This window comes from Eucalyptus grandis, chromosome 8 (genome assembly GCF_016545825.1).
Source record: "Eucalyptus grandis isolate ANBG69807.140 chromosome 8, ASM1654582v1, whole genome shotgun sequence".
NCBI classification, from domain to species: Eukaryota; Viridiplantae; Streptophyta; class Magnoliopsida; order Myrtales; family Myrtaceae; genus Eucalyptus; species Eucalyptus grandis.
Window position 1 is genome coordinate 70,570,487 of NC_052619.1, and position 18,054 is coordinate 70,588,540.

Genomic DNA, 18,054 nt, shown 5'->3' on the forward strand with positions numbered 1-18,054 from the left:
GAGTAGCCTGCTATGTAGCCTTGTAATGATGATACGAATTCAAAATGCACCATTGGATCGGAGGAACGATTAATGGTTGAGATGCGACCCGCACTTGTATAAATAAGGATTCCTCTCTCTCATTGTAAGTAGTTCATCCACAAGTGAATATACACTCTCTTTGCCCATCCGATTATTGTGTTCGAGTGTATGTGCGTAAGGCTGACTTGGGATCGATAATTCTAAGTCCGCACGGTGTTTTGATCGAGTGTAATTGACCTACCCGTGACAAGTGGTATCAAAGCCTTCGTTCCAAGCGCAATGGCTGATCCTTGTGCTGATGCTCTGGTCGTTCAAGGCGATGACTGAGAAGATCATGGGCGTCTAGCTAAGAGGGCCACTCGGTCGAAGAAGAATTGGGTTGTCTCAAGCTTGAGGGATCCGAAGGGGGATCTGGAAAACTGAATGACGGTCCTAGAAGAGACCGTCATAGACGACCAAGTGTTGATGGACAACCTGCACCAGACCGTCGAAGGAGCAGAAGCCGGTAGGGAGGAGTTCTTAGTCGAAGTGCAAGAACTCTAGGCTGGCATGGTAGAGCTCCGTATCAAGGTGTTGGGTTTCGTCACGCATGAGCTACAACAGTGGGACGAGACTTGGGAGGTCACGATGGCGGCCATGCACACGAGAGATGGCTGAGATGAAAAACAAGCTCGCCAATCTTAAAGCTGCACGCGTGAATGGGGTGATCATCGTGCAACCACGTGCCGATGCACCCAAGCCAAAGGAGTTCAAGGGCTCACGGGTGGCAAAGGACGTGGACAACTTCCTGTGGTACATGGAACGCTATTTCTAGACCATGGGAATGATCGACGATGTAATCCGGGTAAACACCGCAACCATGTATTTAGCTGATGATGCGTTGCTGTGGTGGCGTCATAGGTCGGATGGTAGGAATGGTGACCCTATCACAACATGGGCTCGGATCGTCAAGGAATTTTGACGTATCTATTATCCCACTTATGCAGAGGAGGAAGCTTGCGGGGAACTCAAGCGCCTAGAGCAAAAAGGTGGAGTCTGTGACTAGGCGAAACGGTTCTCAAAGCTGCTGCTCCAAATCCCATCCATGACCGAGATGGAGGCATTCCACTAGTTCATGAGAGGACTCAAACCATGGGTCAAGCAAGAGCTCAAACGGTGCAATGCAATGGATCTCACAATGGCTACTTCGATGGTCGAGTCCTTCGTGGAATACAAACCATCGCCGTCGGCCAAGCCAGACTCTCGATTGAGAGAAAGGGCCACTAGTGGGGGAGATTGGAATAGGTACAACCATCCGAATGTAGGCAGACCACCTACGGTTCCTTATAAGACCCAACCTAAGTCGAGCAACGGAGGATATCATTGCAAGGTACGCACCCACAAGTGTTTTTTTTTTGTGACGGGCCACACATGGCCCGAGATTGTTCAAAAAGAGGGAAGCTAGTGGCCTTGTACAAAGAGGATGGCCTGTGAGAGGAGGCATGGTTAGGATCGTTGCGGATCCTTAGGTCGATCAAGGCCAAGAAGGCCAAGGAACCCAAATGAATGATGTTTGTGGATGTGACGATCGATGGTACCACGATGAGTGCACTCGTGGATATCGGGGCGTCCGACCTCTTCATCTCCAAAGAGGCTGCGAAGAAGCTAAATCTTCCAGTCGAGACGAGTGATGCCGATTGGCTTAAAATGGTGAACTCCGAGGAAGAGTCCCAACTAGCGGCATGGCTAGGGACGTGGAACTGCATGTTGGTCCATGGACCAGCAAAGAGGATATCGAGGTAATCCCCATTGACAACTATGATTTCGTGCTTGGTTTAGGATTCCTCGATCGAATCAATGCGGGTGTTATGCCCTTTGTGGATTGCATATGTATCCTAGACAAGTGGTGTCAATGTATGGTCTCGATCTACCACGAATCGGGACATGATAGGAAGATGCTATCGGCCATGCAACTATCTAAATGGCTTAATAAGGGCGAGATGACCTTCTTGGCACCGTTGAAGGAGGAGGGCGTGGAAGAAAGCGATGTATCGGAAGAAGTGTCCCGAGTCCTTAATGTCTTCCAAGATGTGATGCTGCTCGAGTTGCCAAAGAAGTTGCCTCCTCGTAGAGAAGTCGACCATTGGATCGAGCTTGTGCCCGATGCTCAACCACCGGCCATTGCACTCTATCGCATGGCTCCGCTTGAGTTGGAGGAACTATGAAAACAACTAAAAGAGTTGCTCAACGTGGGGTATATTTGGCTGTCCAAGGTTCCGTTCGGTGCTCGGTGTTGTTCCAAAAGAAATATGATGGATCCCTTTGTATGTGCATAGAATACCGAGCCTTGAACAAGCTCACTATCAAGAATAAGTACCAAATCTTGCTCATTACGGATTTGTTCGATCAGCTCGAGTAAGCCCGATGGTTCTCCAAGCTTGATCTTCGATCAGGGTACTATTAAGTTCGGATTGTCAAAAGGGACGAGTTGAAAACTGCATGCGTGACTCGATACGGATTGTATGAGTTCCTCGTCATGCCTTTCGGATTGACAAATGCGTCGGCCACATTCTGCACTCTCATGAACAATGTACTACATTCATTCCTTGATCGATTCATTGTTTTTACCTTGACGACATTGTCGTGTACATCTTGACGCTCGAGGAACATGTCAAGCATTTGAGTCAAGTTTTCCAGACTCTTCGGGAGAATGACATGTATGTAAATCGCAAGAATTGTGCTTTCGCTAAAAGGAAGTCCTTTTCCTTGGGCACATCATTGGGGGCGAACAAGTGCAGATGGACACGGCTAAGATTCGTGCCATCGTTGAATGGAAGCCACCAACTAAGGTGACGAAGTTGAGATCCTTTCTCGGACTCACAAATTACTACCGGCATTTCATCCGAGGATATTCAAGCCTCACCGTGCCACTCACGAATATGTTGAAGAAAGAATGGCCATGGGAGTGGACGGATCAGTGTCAAGAGGCGTTTGACCGATTTAAGCATGCCATGATCGAAGAACCGGTGCTCGTGCTGCCCGACTACACCAAGCCATACGAGGTAGAAACCGATGCTTTCGATTTTACTATCGGTGGTGTCTTGATGCAAGAAGGGCATCTGGTTGCCTTTGAATCTCGAAAACTGAATGATATCGAGCGACGATACATGGTCCAAGAGAAGAAGATGATCATGGTGGTGCATTGCCTTCGTACATGGAGGCACTACCTCTCGGGATTGCGATTCGTCATAAGGACCGACAACGTGGCAACGAGTTACTTCCAAACCCAGAAGAAGCTCAGCTCGAAACAAGCTCGGTGTCAAGACTTCCTAGCCGAGTTTGATTACGTGCGAGAATACAAGCCCGGAAAATCTAATTTTGTGGCTGATGCCTTAAGTAGGAAGATGGAGCTGGCCAATGTGATGAGTCGACTCGAGTATTCATGGATCGAGTGTATCAAGGAGGGGTTGAAGCACGATCAAACAGCCCAAGCCCTCCTTTGATACGCACAAGAGGGCAAGACAAGGCGGTTCTGGCACGAGGATAATCTCCTCTGCACCAAAGGACAGTGACTCTATGTGCTGCTCCACGGTAAACTTCGGAAGGAAGTCCTACACGAGTGCTACGATTATAAATGAATGGGTCATTTGAGAATCCATCGCACCATGGCGCTCGTTGAGGATCAATATTATTGGCCACACATGAGGGACGACATTGAAGCCTACGTGCGGACGTGTCTTGTGTGCCAACAAGACAATATAGAGCAACAATCATCGGTGGGGCTCCTTGAACCGTTGCTTATCCCGAAACGTCCGTGGGAGAGCATTTCCATGGACTTCATTGTGAATCTATCGAAGTTCGAAGGGTGTCGGACCCTCATGGTTGTGGTGGATCGCTTTTCCAAGTATGCGACATTCGTGCCAACCACAAAGTATTGTCCAGCCGAGGAAGCTACCAAGCTATTCCTCAAGCACGTTGTCAAGTATTGGGGCGTTCCACGCACGATCGTGAGCGATCACGATCCTTGATTCACTGGGCAATTTTGGACCAAGCTCTTCAAGTTGCTGGGGATGGACCTCAACTTCTTCACGAGCATGCATCCCCAAACTAATGGACAGACGGAGCGTGTGAATGCATTGCTGAAAATCTACCTTTGGCACTATGTGAGCAACACGCAAGTGAATTGGGCGCGGCTGATCGACGTGGCTTAATTCTCCTACAACTTGCAGCGGAGCGAATCCATGAACCAAAGCCCATTCGAGATCATGATTTGGCAACAACCTCTTACACCGAGCGTGATCGCCTCGGGGTATTAAGGAAACAACCCTCCCACATACAAGTTCACTAAGGAATGGGATGAGCATGCAGACTTGGCATAGGCGTGCCTCAATAGAGCTGCAAACCACACCAAGAAGTGGGCCGACAAGAAGCAACTACACATGGAATTTCAAGTTGGGGACTTGGTGTTGGCCAAACTGCACCTAGTCCTTCGGTACCGTGATGTGCACAAAGGGCTAATTCGTCGATATGAAAGTCCATTCCGAGTGTTGCAGGGGATCAGGAAAGTGGCATACAAGCTGGACTTGCCAACCAAGCGTAAGGTGCACCCCATGTTCCACGTAAGTATGCTGAAACCTTTCCATAAGGACGAGGACGACTCGGATCGAGGTGAGTCACGACGAGCTTCCCTTGGAGCGAGAACCTCGTATGATCGGGATGTTGAATGCATCATTGGCGGACCGGATCATACGGTAGAGATATTGTGTGCTAAAGAAGGAGTACCTCGTCCAATGGAAGGGCCCGCCCGAGAGTGAAGCAAGCTGGGAACTCTCTAAGGCTTTGTGGCAGTTCAAGAAACACATTGAAGCTTTCCATGTTACAGATGCGACGAGGGCGTCGCCAGATTAGGTGGGGGAAAATGACACGGCCCACGGACGGAGCATGATCTAAAACCGTCTATGGTGGGCCGTGTCACGCCTGTCATGACCCGAATTCCGGGCACATGCACATTTCTCAATGGTCGATGAAAATTTGCAACATCCTAGTAACTGTTGCCGACCCATTGTTTATTTTGCACATGCGAAAATGTAAAATAACATCCATACAATAAAGCAGTGGGATAGAAACGTAGGATAATATTTTTTTTTTACAAGCCATACCTACAATACCGTAATACTTATGTATATAGATCAGTTTAACACCCCAAGATTCGATAAAAAAATGTGAAGCTATTCAATTATCCACGAGTTAAGCTTCTATTTACATGACTGTGGTTCACTACTACACTACCATACTTCTCGATCTCTCTGGGGTGAGCCGTCACCCTGCATCCGGCCTTGACGGAAGACTCGTTCATCACTTGGAATGAGATAGTGAGAGTCCTACTCTTCTTTCCTGCAACCGGTTATACATGACTTGGCCTTCCTCCATCTAGGGACCTGAAAAATTTAAGCTTACAATGGGGTGAGATCACATTTCAGCGAGTTAATTCCCTAAAACCCGAATATGAGAATGGTATACTCTATATGCAATCTAGTCATGTTTCTCACAATTCTTTTAATACCAGCATGTTCATGCATATTAGTGTCAATCAAATCATAGCTAATAGTATCGAGTCTACACATCATATGAATACCTTAATATGAGTATATGCAATGACATAAATATCAATGTAAGCATACGGGCCATAATCAATGCAGCAGATAACAGTTTTTCGACATAACCAAGCATCGTCTCGCACCGTCAAACACGACAACGTCTACACTTAGACAGCACTCCGATTAGGAGCATCGGCCCAGTATCCACTGCGATCGGCATCCATTGACTTGGGCATTCGTGAAGGAGCATCGTCCGGCCCCAAAGGCTCGTGACGGATTCTCATATTGTGTATGCATTCACTTAATGCCACAGTTCAAAACTCAATTGCATATTTCATTCACAACATCAATTAGACAATTTTCCAACAAAAAACACCTCAAAACAGTTGTAAACTTTTACTGACTAGAATTGGCAAAAACTGCCTAGTTGCACACTCTCAGGTTCAAGACCAGAAATCAATTCATATGGGTTCAAAAAATTCTCAAACTTGAACACGTGCTAAAGGACATGTAAACAAACATTTTTCATGAAGATACTGAGGCCCATATCATTTTGGATTCGGCCCAGTAATTTACTCAATCCAACATTAAAATCGGATTCTTTTCCAGTGGTTCTGTTTTCCGAAATCAGCTTGGTTTGGGATTCAAAACAGGTCCATTTGATTTAAAATTCAAGTATGTTAAATTAGAAAACATAAAGAACAACTTTTGTGAATGCATTGTTTGAAAATTAGAACTCTAAATGTCAGTAAAGATCCGTAGAATCCTTACAGGTCAGAATTTTCAGTGTAGTCTAACTTTTTGTTTAAAGCTAATGAAGCTAAAATCGTCTTCTTTTTAATTTTTAAAAATCATGATAAAATTATATGTTATAATTAAAGGTGTCTATAGAATTTCCTTAGAATAAATTCACTTCAAAATTGCAACACATCTCCGTCTACAAAAATAACAAACCGCACGTGCTTAGAAATCAGTTCTGGAGTCAATTCTGGAACAGAGTCTTTGTTCTTGGCCAAACTGTCTTATATGATTTTAATCTTGTTATTTAAACTAAGACTAAGCCTTTCTATACCTAATCTAACATTTCTAAGCTAATATTAATTATCTTTAATCTCATCTAAACCTTTCTCAACTAATTTTAATCCCTAAACAGAGATACACAACTCATATTCCAATTTTAGGAGAACAACTCACCTATTTAAAACTAAAGGCGGCTCTTGCTAATGGTTGGACAACAACATAAAACAAGCCTTGGGTCTCAAGTGATGGGGTTGAGCCGAAACAGCAGAGGGGTGTGCTGCGGTGCGACGGCAATAGCAACACACGAAATTACAAAATTTTTAGTAGAGAGAAATAAACGTGGTGTTTGGTCAGCTGCGTTGTTCTCTTGCTGGTGAGGGGGTTTTGTCGTCACTTGAAATCCAAGACCAAGAGATATAAAACAAGGTGGTAGTTGGGTTGAAATTTCTGTGGGTCCAGGAATTTTGTAACGTCAAGATCACGCATTCTTTTGTTTTCTTAGTCGCTGGTTTGTTGTCCAAGAGGGAGTAGGAATGGGGATTGCATGTTTAAAGAAGAAAACAACAACTTGCATGGTTGAAAAAGAAAAGGGAAAAAGAAAAGGAACATAAAGGGAAAAAGGGAGATAGGCGCATGGCAGCAAGGGAGAAGAAATACACGCGGAAGAAAAAAGAGATAGGGAAAAGAAAAGACAAGCTTTTCGGCTAAGAGAAAAGAAATGAAAGGGAAAGAAAGAGAAAGGGTGAGAGAGAAGAGAGTAGTCGTATGGTGCCAAGAAGGGGAAGGGGATTACACGGAGGGGGAAAGGAGAGGGAGGAAAAAGGACGATGAGGGTCCATCCTCTCACATTTCCATAGCCTTTTTTGTTTTTCCATAAGAGTTTTAGTACTTTTTCCATGGAAAAATTGGTTCTTATCTTTCTCATGAGGCCCACTTTGCTTGAACACACTTATCTCTTTCAAATGAGATGCAAATGGTGGTGGAATCCATCATAATGTTTAGGCATCCGAATTTGGAGTTAATTCTCATAACTTTTCCTTTTCCATTTTATCCTTTTCACCATCTTAGTTAATAAGGACAATTCTTTCTACAAATGTTCCACCTTAAAGGCCCAAAAACCTATTTAAAATATGACATTTCCGATATTCTTTTAATTTTCCACTCTTGCATTTTTCACAAACAATTCCTGTCATCAATACATTTTGAAAAGATGCAACAATATCCCTATGATTAATTGTGACACATGAAAGTTCTCAATTTCTGAAATTAGAATGAATTTCACGGTTAAATTCAGTCAAACGTGGTTTTAGCGCGACCTAAACCATCAGATAGTTTTTGGAAATTTTCAATGCAATATACTTGTAGTCGATTACTTTCAAACAATAATGTACATCTTCGATTTATTGGCGACTATCGGTTGTCATGAAAAATCTCGAGATTTCAATTATGGATACAGAGTACCAAAAAAAAAATTGATTTAGGCCGATCGACGAGAATTTTGTAATTATGTGGAATTACCCATGCCTAATTATATATCTCAATCAAATCGACCTATTTTCGGTCTCTGATAGATTTTCGACTGTGTCGTAATGACCTTGCAGACTAACACAGTCGAGTAGTCGATTCATAGTTGAATTCTCAAGCCCGTTACACGAAAATCCCTTATTGACTTCCTCAACTAGTCTAGTTATCTCATGAGTGATCAGCTCAAAGAATAGCATTATAGACAGTCGATAAAAAGTTCGATTTATTCCATTGAAAATAGAAATAGAAAATCAGACTGTCACAACGCCTAAGGGCTGATCGAAGACCAACCCACAATCAATCCATGAATGATACGGGCAAAGGCCCATGCACGACCCATGAATGACCCGTGAACAATGTTCGACTAGCCCATGTGCAGCCCGTGACCGTTCAACTGCTCTCGTGTTAGACGGCCCTACATACCTTGATCTTGCTTTTGACATACGCCCATGGTCTTCCCAAGGGCCTATTATGACAGTCTGATTTTATATTTCTGTTTCAATTGAATAAATCGGGCTTTCGTTACAAAAATAAATAAATAAATAAATCGGGCTTTTCGTCGACGTGCCTATAGCGCTATTCTCTAAGTCGATCACTCAGGAGATAACTAGATTAGTTGGGGGAGTCAATAAGGGATTTTAATGCAACATGCTTAAGAATTCGACTAGGAATCGACTGCTCGACCGTGTTAGTCTACAAGAATCATTGTGGCACAGTTGAAAATCTATCAAAGATTGGAAATAGGTCGACTTGACTAAAATATGTAATTAGGCATGGATGATTCCACTTAATTACAAAATTCTTGTCGATCGGCATTAGACCGATTTTTCTGTCGTTTTGGTAATCTATGCCTGTAATTGAAATCTCAAAATTTTCACGACAACCGAGAGTTGCTAATGAGTCGAAGATATACACCGTTATGGAAATAGTATGGACTCTAAAATTAGTCCTCATTTCATTCAGTACAATTTCTAGTAAGGAAGTTTGTGAAAAATGTGCTTTACTTTACTCTAGCCAGAATAAAATGACACGGGTGTATAACACATGGGAGGCTCGTTTGATCTCCATGCTTTGATATTCAGCGTGGAGATCAATCTCTATTTGAATATTATGCTTGTATCACTACACTTTGTCGACAACTGGATGCTTATTTTCTTGCTTCGGCTGATCTGAATATTCTAATCAAACAATAGGAGGATCTTCAAGTGATACTATTTCTAAAAGTACTAAGGCCTGAATATTCTTCTCTTCATCAGCAAATTACGTTTGAAAATCTCCCTCTGTCACGCCCCAAACCTCGAGCGCATGCCCATCCCTTGGTAGTCGATAAAATTTGTGACTTCCCAGCAAGAGTCGCCAACCCTTTTCTTTTTATTGCACATGTGGAAGTGAATAATAAATTCACTGACAGTAATCATCTCGGGATAGAAAAGTAGGACAACGGATTCACAAACAAACATGTTTTTATGTTCACATAGAGTCATGTGCAAGGTTTATGACCAAAAGACTACAAAGATTGTCTTTCCAAAAAGAAATGGCCTTAGCTGACCTACGCTTCAGATCACCTCAGTACGACTCTAGGTCCTCTGCTCTACGGTCCTGAAAATTTAGCCCATGACGGGGTGAGATATAAATCTTAACGAGTTCACACTCTAAACCCCGATTAGGAGGGAAATACACCCGGAGGCGCCCTAACCACACAATCACGCATTTAGCATAGATGACTTACCTCGCCTTAATTCCACCTTGTAGGTCAGCATGGTTTATATACATTATGTATAGAATCGATGCACACAACAATTGAAATGCATTACTTAACTCACTAAATCACATGGGTCCTGATTATAGGGTCAAACCGTTATGACACGTCCCATATCATGTCACACAATTTTGTCCCATAATCCGGCGCATTCATTTCACTCAACATCCGTTCCAATTAATAATTACGCCCACTCGAGGGTATGGCCTACTTGAAGTTTAGCGGTCTACTGACATAGCTAGGCATCATCTCACCTCATTGAGCACGGTTATGTCTCTCATACGACTTTCCCGAAAGAGTATAGGTCTAGAATCTACTGCGATCAAAATCCCACCAAGTGAGTATCTCATAAAGGGTAACATCCATTCGATACAGTTCGGGGACGGGTTTTCTTAATCAGCACAGGACCATTCAATTTCGGCCTAAGGCATTGTGTATTGCATTCAAATGCCTCCATTAAAATGGTGATCCTGACCTATTTTATTCGTATTAAAAACATCCCGAAAATAGTCGTGTGTGGATACACGGTCAATTCGAACCAGAAGACTGATACCTATCTTTTTCAAGCCCCACTATTTGATATAGTACTTAAAATCCATTTTCAATGTTAAAACCCGACACCCTGGATTTTTTGAATAAATATCAAAATTTACAATTTTTGGAACAATTGACCAAATTTCCAATCAGCACTCAAATTTTCACAATTTAACTCAATTGCAAAAATAACCACATCATTGCAATCAGTAGGAAATTCCGGTCACCGACTACCCCGATCTAATCTCCGGAAAATATTTAATAATTAAACTAATTATACTTAAATAAATCTAAACACACTTTAAACGTCATTAGCCTACTAAGAAGAGTTTAGTGCATAAACTTACTGGGTTAGCAAATACACCAGTTCACGGTGACAACAACATGACGGCGATTGAAACTCGGGCCTACGGCAGTGCGGGAGGTTGGTGGTGCTGGTGGTGCGGTGGTGTGGTGTGAGTGGTCGACGAAGCACGGGTGGAACAACAAATTACGAGTGAGAGGGTGAAGGAATTCTGGGTTTTCTTCGATACAAACACCGCTGGAAATGGGGAAAAAGAAAGAGAATTGGGCGCCGAGAGAGATGAAAGAAAAGAGAGAGAGAAGGAGGTCTTCTGCTTGCTTCGTTCCCTCTGGCCACTGACTTCGTGAGTCAACCAAATGGGGATCCCGGTGGCCGCACGCACGCAAGGCAGCTGGTGAAGATGTGGCTCCTTGCATGTCGGTTTCTCTCCTTGCTGAGACAGCATGATTCTCCATGCAGATACGTGTTAGTTGACCCCTATAGTCAACTAAATAGGACTTGGTGGCAGCCCGTGCGTGGAACACCATGCACGCCTCATGCAGGGACGGGCCAGTCCATCACTCAAGCCTTCGGTGTGCTGGCCAAAGGAGAAGAGGAGCGCGCGCACGTCGACAGCTGGAGGAGGACGTGGTCTTCACGGGGCTTCTTCGGCTTGCTGAGTAGGGTAAAAAACGTGGCTGCCATTCGGGTCCTCTCAGTCAACAACTCTTCGTTTGTTGACCATTGTGGAACGTGACTTCTTCGTAAGCAGTTCTTGCATGCAAACATAGCTGCATGGGTCAGCAAATGTCTCTTGGTTGACTCCTATAAACGTGGCCTTCAATTGCCGCATGTGCATGGGCGTCTTGACGTATCGCATGCATGGGAAGAGATTGGCGTGACGGTATGGTCATTCCATGAAGAGGAAATGCATGCGTGAGATCGTGACGGTCGGTTGTCTTCAACTGCTGCCCAAGAGAGAGAGAGAGACGGACGTGGCGTGACTTGATGCGGTTAAGATCTTTGTCCATTGCATGAAAATCCATGGACTCACACGGCTGCATGGGAAATCAATTTATCGTGGTTGCATAGTCCTTCATGCATGGTCATCGGTGAGGCCATCTAGGAAAAAGGACGGTGGTGGCGGGGTGGTACAAAATCGAGGTCTTCAACTCCGTTGATTTGTGAGGCCGCTCGGGGTTAACGTGTCTTCATAGTTGACCGCGTTAAGCAAGAAAATTAGACGAGGAGCTATTACAAGAACGTGACGAAACGTAACGTTTCATCACGGTGAGTGTGGTGATGAAGCAAGGCCGTAATTAGTGTCAACGACGTAGTCCAACGACAAATTTGTCGACCCGTCACAAATCGTTACGTACTCGAGGTCCGGCGAAATCCGGATGTCACACCCTCTCTATAGTTATGAGGTTTTCTTCCAAGCCCTTCGCTAGATGCCTACTAACAAAATCTCAACTACAACTTTGGAGATAAGAGCTATGATTTCTTATGATTCTAGTGAATGTGGAACTCGGGGTCGTAAACATGGTTTTGTTTTGAGTGGAAATCATGGAGGTCATGATAGAGGTACTGGTGGTTGTGAATCTTGTTATTGTAATAATTGTTAAAGGGTTGTATATACAAAAGCTTTTTGCTACATGCTTTATCCTGAGTTTCGGCCTACACTTGCTGCATTTGCAAAGGTGGAAGATTCTTCCTCATCGGCTCCACCGAATTCTACTAATGTGTAGAATATGAGAGATTCTGTTATATTGATACATGCTGAGTATGATTTATGGATTTGCTCCCAATAAGTGATAGAAACTTCAGTTCCCACCACAACTCTGGTACATACCTCTAGTTGTAGTTCATCTTGTTTACTTTTTACGGTGTTTGACTCCTAGGCTATAGATTTTAGAACTACTCATCATATAGCTAGTAACTCTAAATTATTATCTTTATTACATTCTACACCTCCTAGGGTGTCCAATTCAGTTACATTAACTAATAGTTCACCTTCCCAAGTTATTGGTACTAGAGATGCTCATTTGAGTTCCTCTCTTTCCTTATCGTCTATCATTCATTTTAAATCTCCATGTAATTTGAATTTTGTTAGTTCATCAACTAAAAACTAAATTGTTCAGTAGTCTCTTCTTCTCATTGCATCTTTCAGAATATGAGGACCAGACAGATGATTGGTAAGGGACATGAATCAAATGATATATATTATCTTGACAAGAAGGTGATAGTTGCAATATCTATGAAGCGCACATCCCTTGATGTGTGTCGGATGCATTGTAGAACTAGTCATCCGCCTTTGAACGAGTTTATGAATACTTTTCAATGTGAAGCTTGTTAGCTTGGTAAACACCATAGAGTTTCCTTTCCTTCTCGCATTAAGAGTTGTGTCTCTAGTCCCTTTGAGCTGGTTCACTTAGATGTATGTGGTCCATATTGTGTTTCTAATACATTTGGTTTCATATATTTATTTTATTCTAGGATAATTTTTCTCGAATGATTTGGTTGTTCTTAATAAAAAACCGTACTGAGATTTTTCATTGCTTTTGTTTATTTTATTTTGTGGTGTTTGAATCAATATAATACTTCTATCAAAACTTTGTAGTTAGATAATGCCAAAGAGTATCTTGCTCCTACTTCTGGTTTTTAAATGTTTTATGATTCTCATGGCATTATTCGATAGACTTCTTGTTCATACACCCCATAGCAATATGGTGTAGCTAAATGTAAAAATCAATATTGCTCGATGTTTTATGTTTCACATACATCTACTTAAAACATTTTAGAGTCATGTAATCCTTACAATCTTGGCTTCCATCTTCTATTCCTTGGGGGAGACACATTTTTTGATTTTACATCCAAATCATCTTCCCGTCTATTACCTCTACGCGTATTTGGTTATATTTGTTTTGCCCATTATCTTACTCCTGACCTTGATAAGTTCTACTCGCATATAGGTATCAATTTAACCCAGCGAAAATATATCATTAATATTCTTGATGAGGTTGGATTTATTAGAGTAACATGAGTTGATACTCCTATTGAATTCAATGTGAAACTTGATACAAAACATAGATAATTATTACATGATCCAGTGAAATATTTGAGATTAGTTGGAAAGTTGAACCATCTTATTGTCACAAGACTTGATATATCTTTTGTTATCGGTGTAATAAGTCAATTCATGAATTCTCCTCGAATTACTCACTAAGATGTTGTGCTTCGAATTATCAAGTACTTAAAAGAAGCACTAGGTAAATGATTACTTTTCAAGAATTATGGCCATCTGAATGCCATGGGTTACTTTGATAAAGATTGGGTTAGAAGTTCTACTAGTAGGAGATCTATGTTGGGTTATTGTGTATTTATTAGAGGTAATTTAGTTGCTTGAAAGAGTAAGAAACATCATGTCGTCTCGATCAAGTTTTGAAGCAACATATAAAGTTATGGCACATGTGAAGGTGAATTGCTCTGGTTGAGGATATTATTGTCAAAAATTGGTATGTCAACATAAGAACCATCAATATTATATTGTGATAATCAATCAATTATTTATATTGCAAATAATCCTATCTTTCATGAGCGAACCAAGCACAATGAAGTTGATTGTTATTTTATATGAGAAAAAGTTCAAATAGGAGAGATCACCCTTCAACATTCAAAGACAGAGGATTGGCCTATAGATATTTCTACTAAGTCTTTATTGGGGAATAGAGTAAGTTTTTTTATGTAACAAGTTGGAATTATTGGATATCTATCTCAAATTAAGGGGACATATTATGAAATAATAAGCCAATGACGGTAGAATAGTTAATAGTTATTTTATGTTTAGAGGATTACTCATATATATATATATATATATTATATGTATTTTCATAATCCCTTAATCATATATATTATATGTATTTTCGTAATCCTCTTGATTAAGAAATACACAATATGATTTATCTCATTCAACATTAACAAGAACCGTTATTGATGGTCTCGGACCATCTGCACGAATAAAGATAGCTCATCGAAGAGTGATATCGTTTCATAACTTAGCTTTGGAGTTCTTTTGCACCAGAAAAAAAGTGACAATCCGGACTAGCATCTTTCTTCAAACTCCATTCATAGTAAAACATAGTATACACACTGTACAAAGGGAAGTAAACCAACATGGGGGAACAAAAGACGGAGACTCTTTTGAACTTTCAACATCCTATGTTTCGACTTTTATTGGCGATCCTACATTCGGAAACCTGATCTAACTTATCGGGCAAACCCGATCGGCCACTGAGGCTCCTCTATCCATCCATGCGGATGATGCAGCGGAGCGACTCTCCCTTAAGCATGTAGTCGAACGCCTTGTTGATCTCGGAGAGACAGACTTCGTGCGTGATGAACTTCTCCAGCTCGAGCTCCTGCAGAAATAAGACACCGGGGGTCGAAGTCAGCATCATCGAGTTTATGAAAGTTTCGAAGAAGATTAGGCCACTGAATCTTCATAACCTAAGCGATGCTAGCCATTATGGGAATCACATTATCATGTCTTTGCTCACTTACCTTCCTCATGTACATCTCGACAACGTTTGGAAGGTCGGTGCGCGGCTTGTAGTTGCCGAAGAAGGTGCCCTTGAGTGTCTTCTCATTCAGGAAATTCATCGGATGAGTCTTGAAGGCGTCGTCTTTGTTTGGCACTCCGACAAGTACTGCCACACCCCATCCCTGCAAACGGAGGAACGTGAGTATTTTTGCCAATGGCTTTGTGACATCATTTCTATCGTGCCTGTCGGCAAAATACATCGGAGATTACATCATGAACGCATTCGAAAGCAGAGATCATGGCATTGACGCTTCCTGTGCACTCAACGCTTCGGTCGACTCCCCCGTCAGTCATTTCAGCAAGAACCTGAGGATGATGGAATCGCATTATCAGCACCGATGGTAAAGTCTCTACTTAATGGTTACAGCTTTCCAACTTAACATACTGGTTTACTAACCTCCTGAACTGGCTTATGATGATCTTTTGGGTTCACAAACTCGGTAACGCCAAATTTCTTGGCTGTTCAGAATAAAGAAATTGACCATCAGCAGAAGGTTTGATGGAACCACAAGTTCATCAGAGGGAAATTTTAAGCTATACTCAATAGAGCGCATCAGAATGCCTACAGGGTAAACAAAAGAAACTAGCGAAAGCTTAATGATGAGGCAACCTTACTATTTACTTTTCAGTACTCGGAACTCATGAGACAACCTTCTTTTTTCGGAATGCTGTTAAGTATTAATCTTGTTAGAATTGTACTCACCCTCGTCAAACCTTTTCGGATTGAGATCGACACCAATGATCCTCGAAGCTCCAGCAATTCTGGCACCTTCAGCTGCCTGATAAAAGTCACAAGGAACAGTCTTTTCAGATCAACGAGCAAGTACAAGCATCCTCAGTACAAAATAAGCAATAACATGTAAAGGAGAGCATTGCAGAAACTCACAGAAAGGCCAACAGCACCTAGTCCAAATATAGCAACAGTTGAACCCTTGGGAGGTTTCGCAACATTCAAGGTGGCCCCAAGACCTGCATTGCAACTCAGATTAGCAACAACAATTTGATGAATGATAAGGTAAAAAAGCACCATTTCAATTACGTACCAGTGGAGACTCCACAGCTGAGAATGCAAACTTTGTCCATGGGAGCAGAAGGATTTATCTTGGCTAGGCAGCCGACATGAATGACCGAGTACTGACTAAACGTTGATGTTCCAACGAAATGGTAAATGGGTTTTCCATTGATCGAGAATCTCGATTTGCCATCGTTCAGCATCACTCCTCTGTCTGTGTTTATCCTGAGGAGGTCACACATGTTGCTCTCCTCAGATTTACAATGCCGACACTCCTTGCACTCCCCCGTGAACACTGGAAGCACATGGTCACCAGGTTTGAGCTCTGTCACGCCCTCACCGATGCTTTCGACAATCCTAAGAATCAAGAAGATCACAACTTATAAGCACCAAGGAAAGAAAGAATAAAACTGAGGCCCATTAAATATCAAATGAAGAAGTAGTAGGCCATACCCTGCTGCTTCATGACCAAATATGCGAGGGAAAACTGGGGTTTGTCCCTGAAAATTGATGGATCAACAGGGCTTAATAACTGCTTTGATGAAAAATCTACAAGGAACATGCGAATCGAAGGAGGGGAACATCTATTTACCTTGGCTTCCCAAAAGTATACATCTGTGTGGCAGAGTGCTGTGACGACAATTTTCACACGAACCTCCATGGCCTGCGGTGGAGCCACCTCCACTTCTTCTATCACCAGTGGCTTTCCGGCTTCCCATGCCACGGCAGCTGATATCCAAAATCATTCGGTTAATGCAAGCAGAATGCAGTGATTTAATGTTTTGAAGAGAAGGTAAAAAACTGCGATAAGGCAGGACATCATAGTGTATTCTAAAGAAAAGGGATTGATATTAGGATGAACGGGGCGGAAGACCAAAGCTGGGCAAATTAGCATTGGTGGAAACCCGAATTAGGTCACCACCATATTCAGATTCTTTCATTGAAGCTTCATTTGAACACAACAAAGCTGGAAATTATCAGAATCAGCAGACTGTACGTCCACATAATGGGGACCATTTCAAGCAGTGGAATTAGCAACTCAAGCAACATCGTTATATGCAGCTGGCACAATTCAACTAGCAGAACCAACAATTAATCACAAAGTCCTAAATCCCAGCTGCATAATCAACCTGATGATCGTCAAAAACACGCACTGAGGGGCATATGATCAACGAGGAAGTTCCACATAAAACCATAAATTAGACCACAGCAAGGAACCATGCGAATCTGACTCAACAGGAGCTAAACCAAATAAATAAATAAATAATAAATAAAATAAAAGAAGAAGCATTATTCGCTAAAGCTTTTCATCGCAGAAGCTCGCACCTTTGCAACGAATGACTTTCCCGACAGTGCTCGACATGGTTGTCCAAACTCCTCGGCTTCTTTCTTGAGCGATGAAAAAGATGATTCCTTCTTCTGGATGTGAGGAGAAGACGGTGATGGGTGGTGGTATTTGTAGTCCGCGAGGCGAAGAGAAAGACTCATGGTTCAGCACCAATCAACGTCCGAGGGAGGGAATAAAGAAACGGCGAAACCACGCCACCCTGTAAACCAGTGAGCTCAGTTTCGAAGACGGTATCTCGAGACCACGTGAGAGAGAAGAAAAGGGCGAAAACCAGGTCACCCCAAAACCAGGACCGGCGTGCTCTGTTTCTCTCCATGCCCGATGGATGCTCTGCTGACTTCTTGCAGCGCCTTTTGTATTGCGGATCCTTCCCAGTT

The 18,054-nt window shown here is 42.5% G+C and overlaps 1 protein-coding gene across 1 annotated transcript; it reads right to left on the bottom strand.

Annotated features, from left to right (window-relative positions):
* Positions 1-14,804: 14,804 nt before the first annotated feature.
* Positions 14,805-18,054, bottom strand: LOC120286863 (alcohol dehydrogenase 1). The gene is made up of 10 exons (XM_039299440.1): positions 17,656-18,054; positions 16,922-17,058; positions 16,783-16,829; positions 16,361-16,686; positions 16,204-16,286; positions 16,021-16,096; positions 15,715-15,776; positions 15,528-15,623; positions 15,278-15,439; positions 14,805-15,135 (listed from the first exon to the last, which is right to left on the bottom strand). Exons 1-10 carry the CDS (start codon positions 17,690-17,692, stop codon positions 15,019-15,021), a joined length of 1,143 nt encoding a protein of 380 aa, XP_039155374.1. The 5' UTR covers positions 17,693-18,054; the 3' UTR covers positions 14,805-15,018.

Coding starts and splice junctions, on each gene's coding strand:
- LOC120286863 (XM_039299440.1), bottom strand. CDS start 17,692: ATGTCGAGCACTGTCGGGAAAGTCATTCGTTGCAAAG. Junction 15,777..16,020: donor TCCGAAAAGGTTTGACGAGG/GTGAGTACAATT, acceptor TATTCTGAACAG/CCAAGAAATTTGGCGTTACC. Junction 15,624..15,714: donor ATCATAAGCCAGTTCAGGAG/GTTAGTAAACCA, acceptor CATCATCCTCAG/GTTCTTGCTGAAATGACTGA.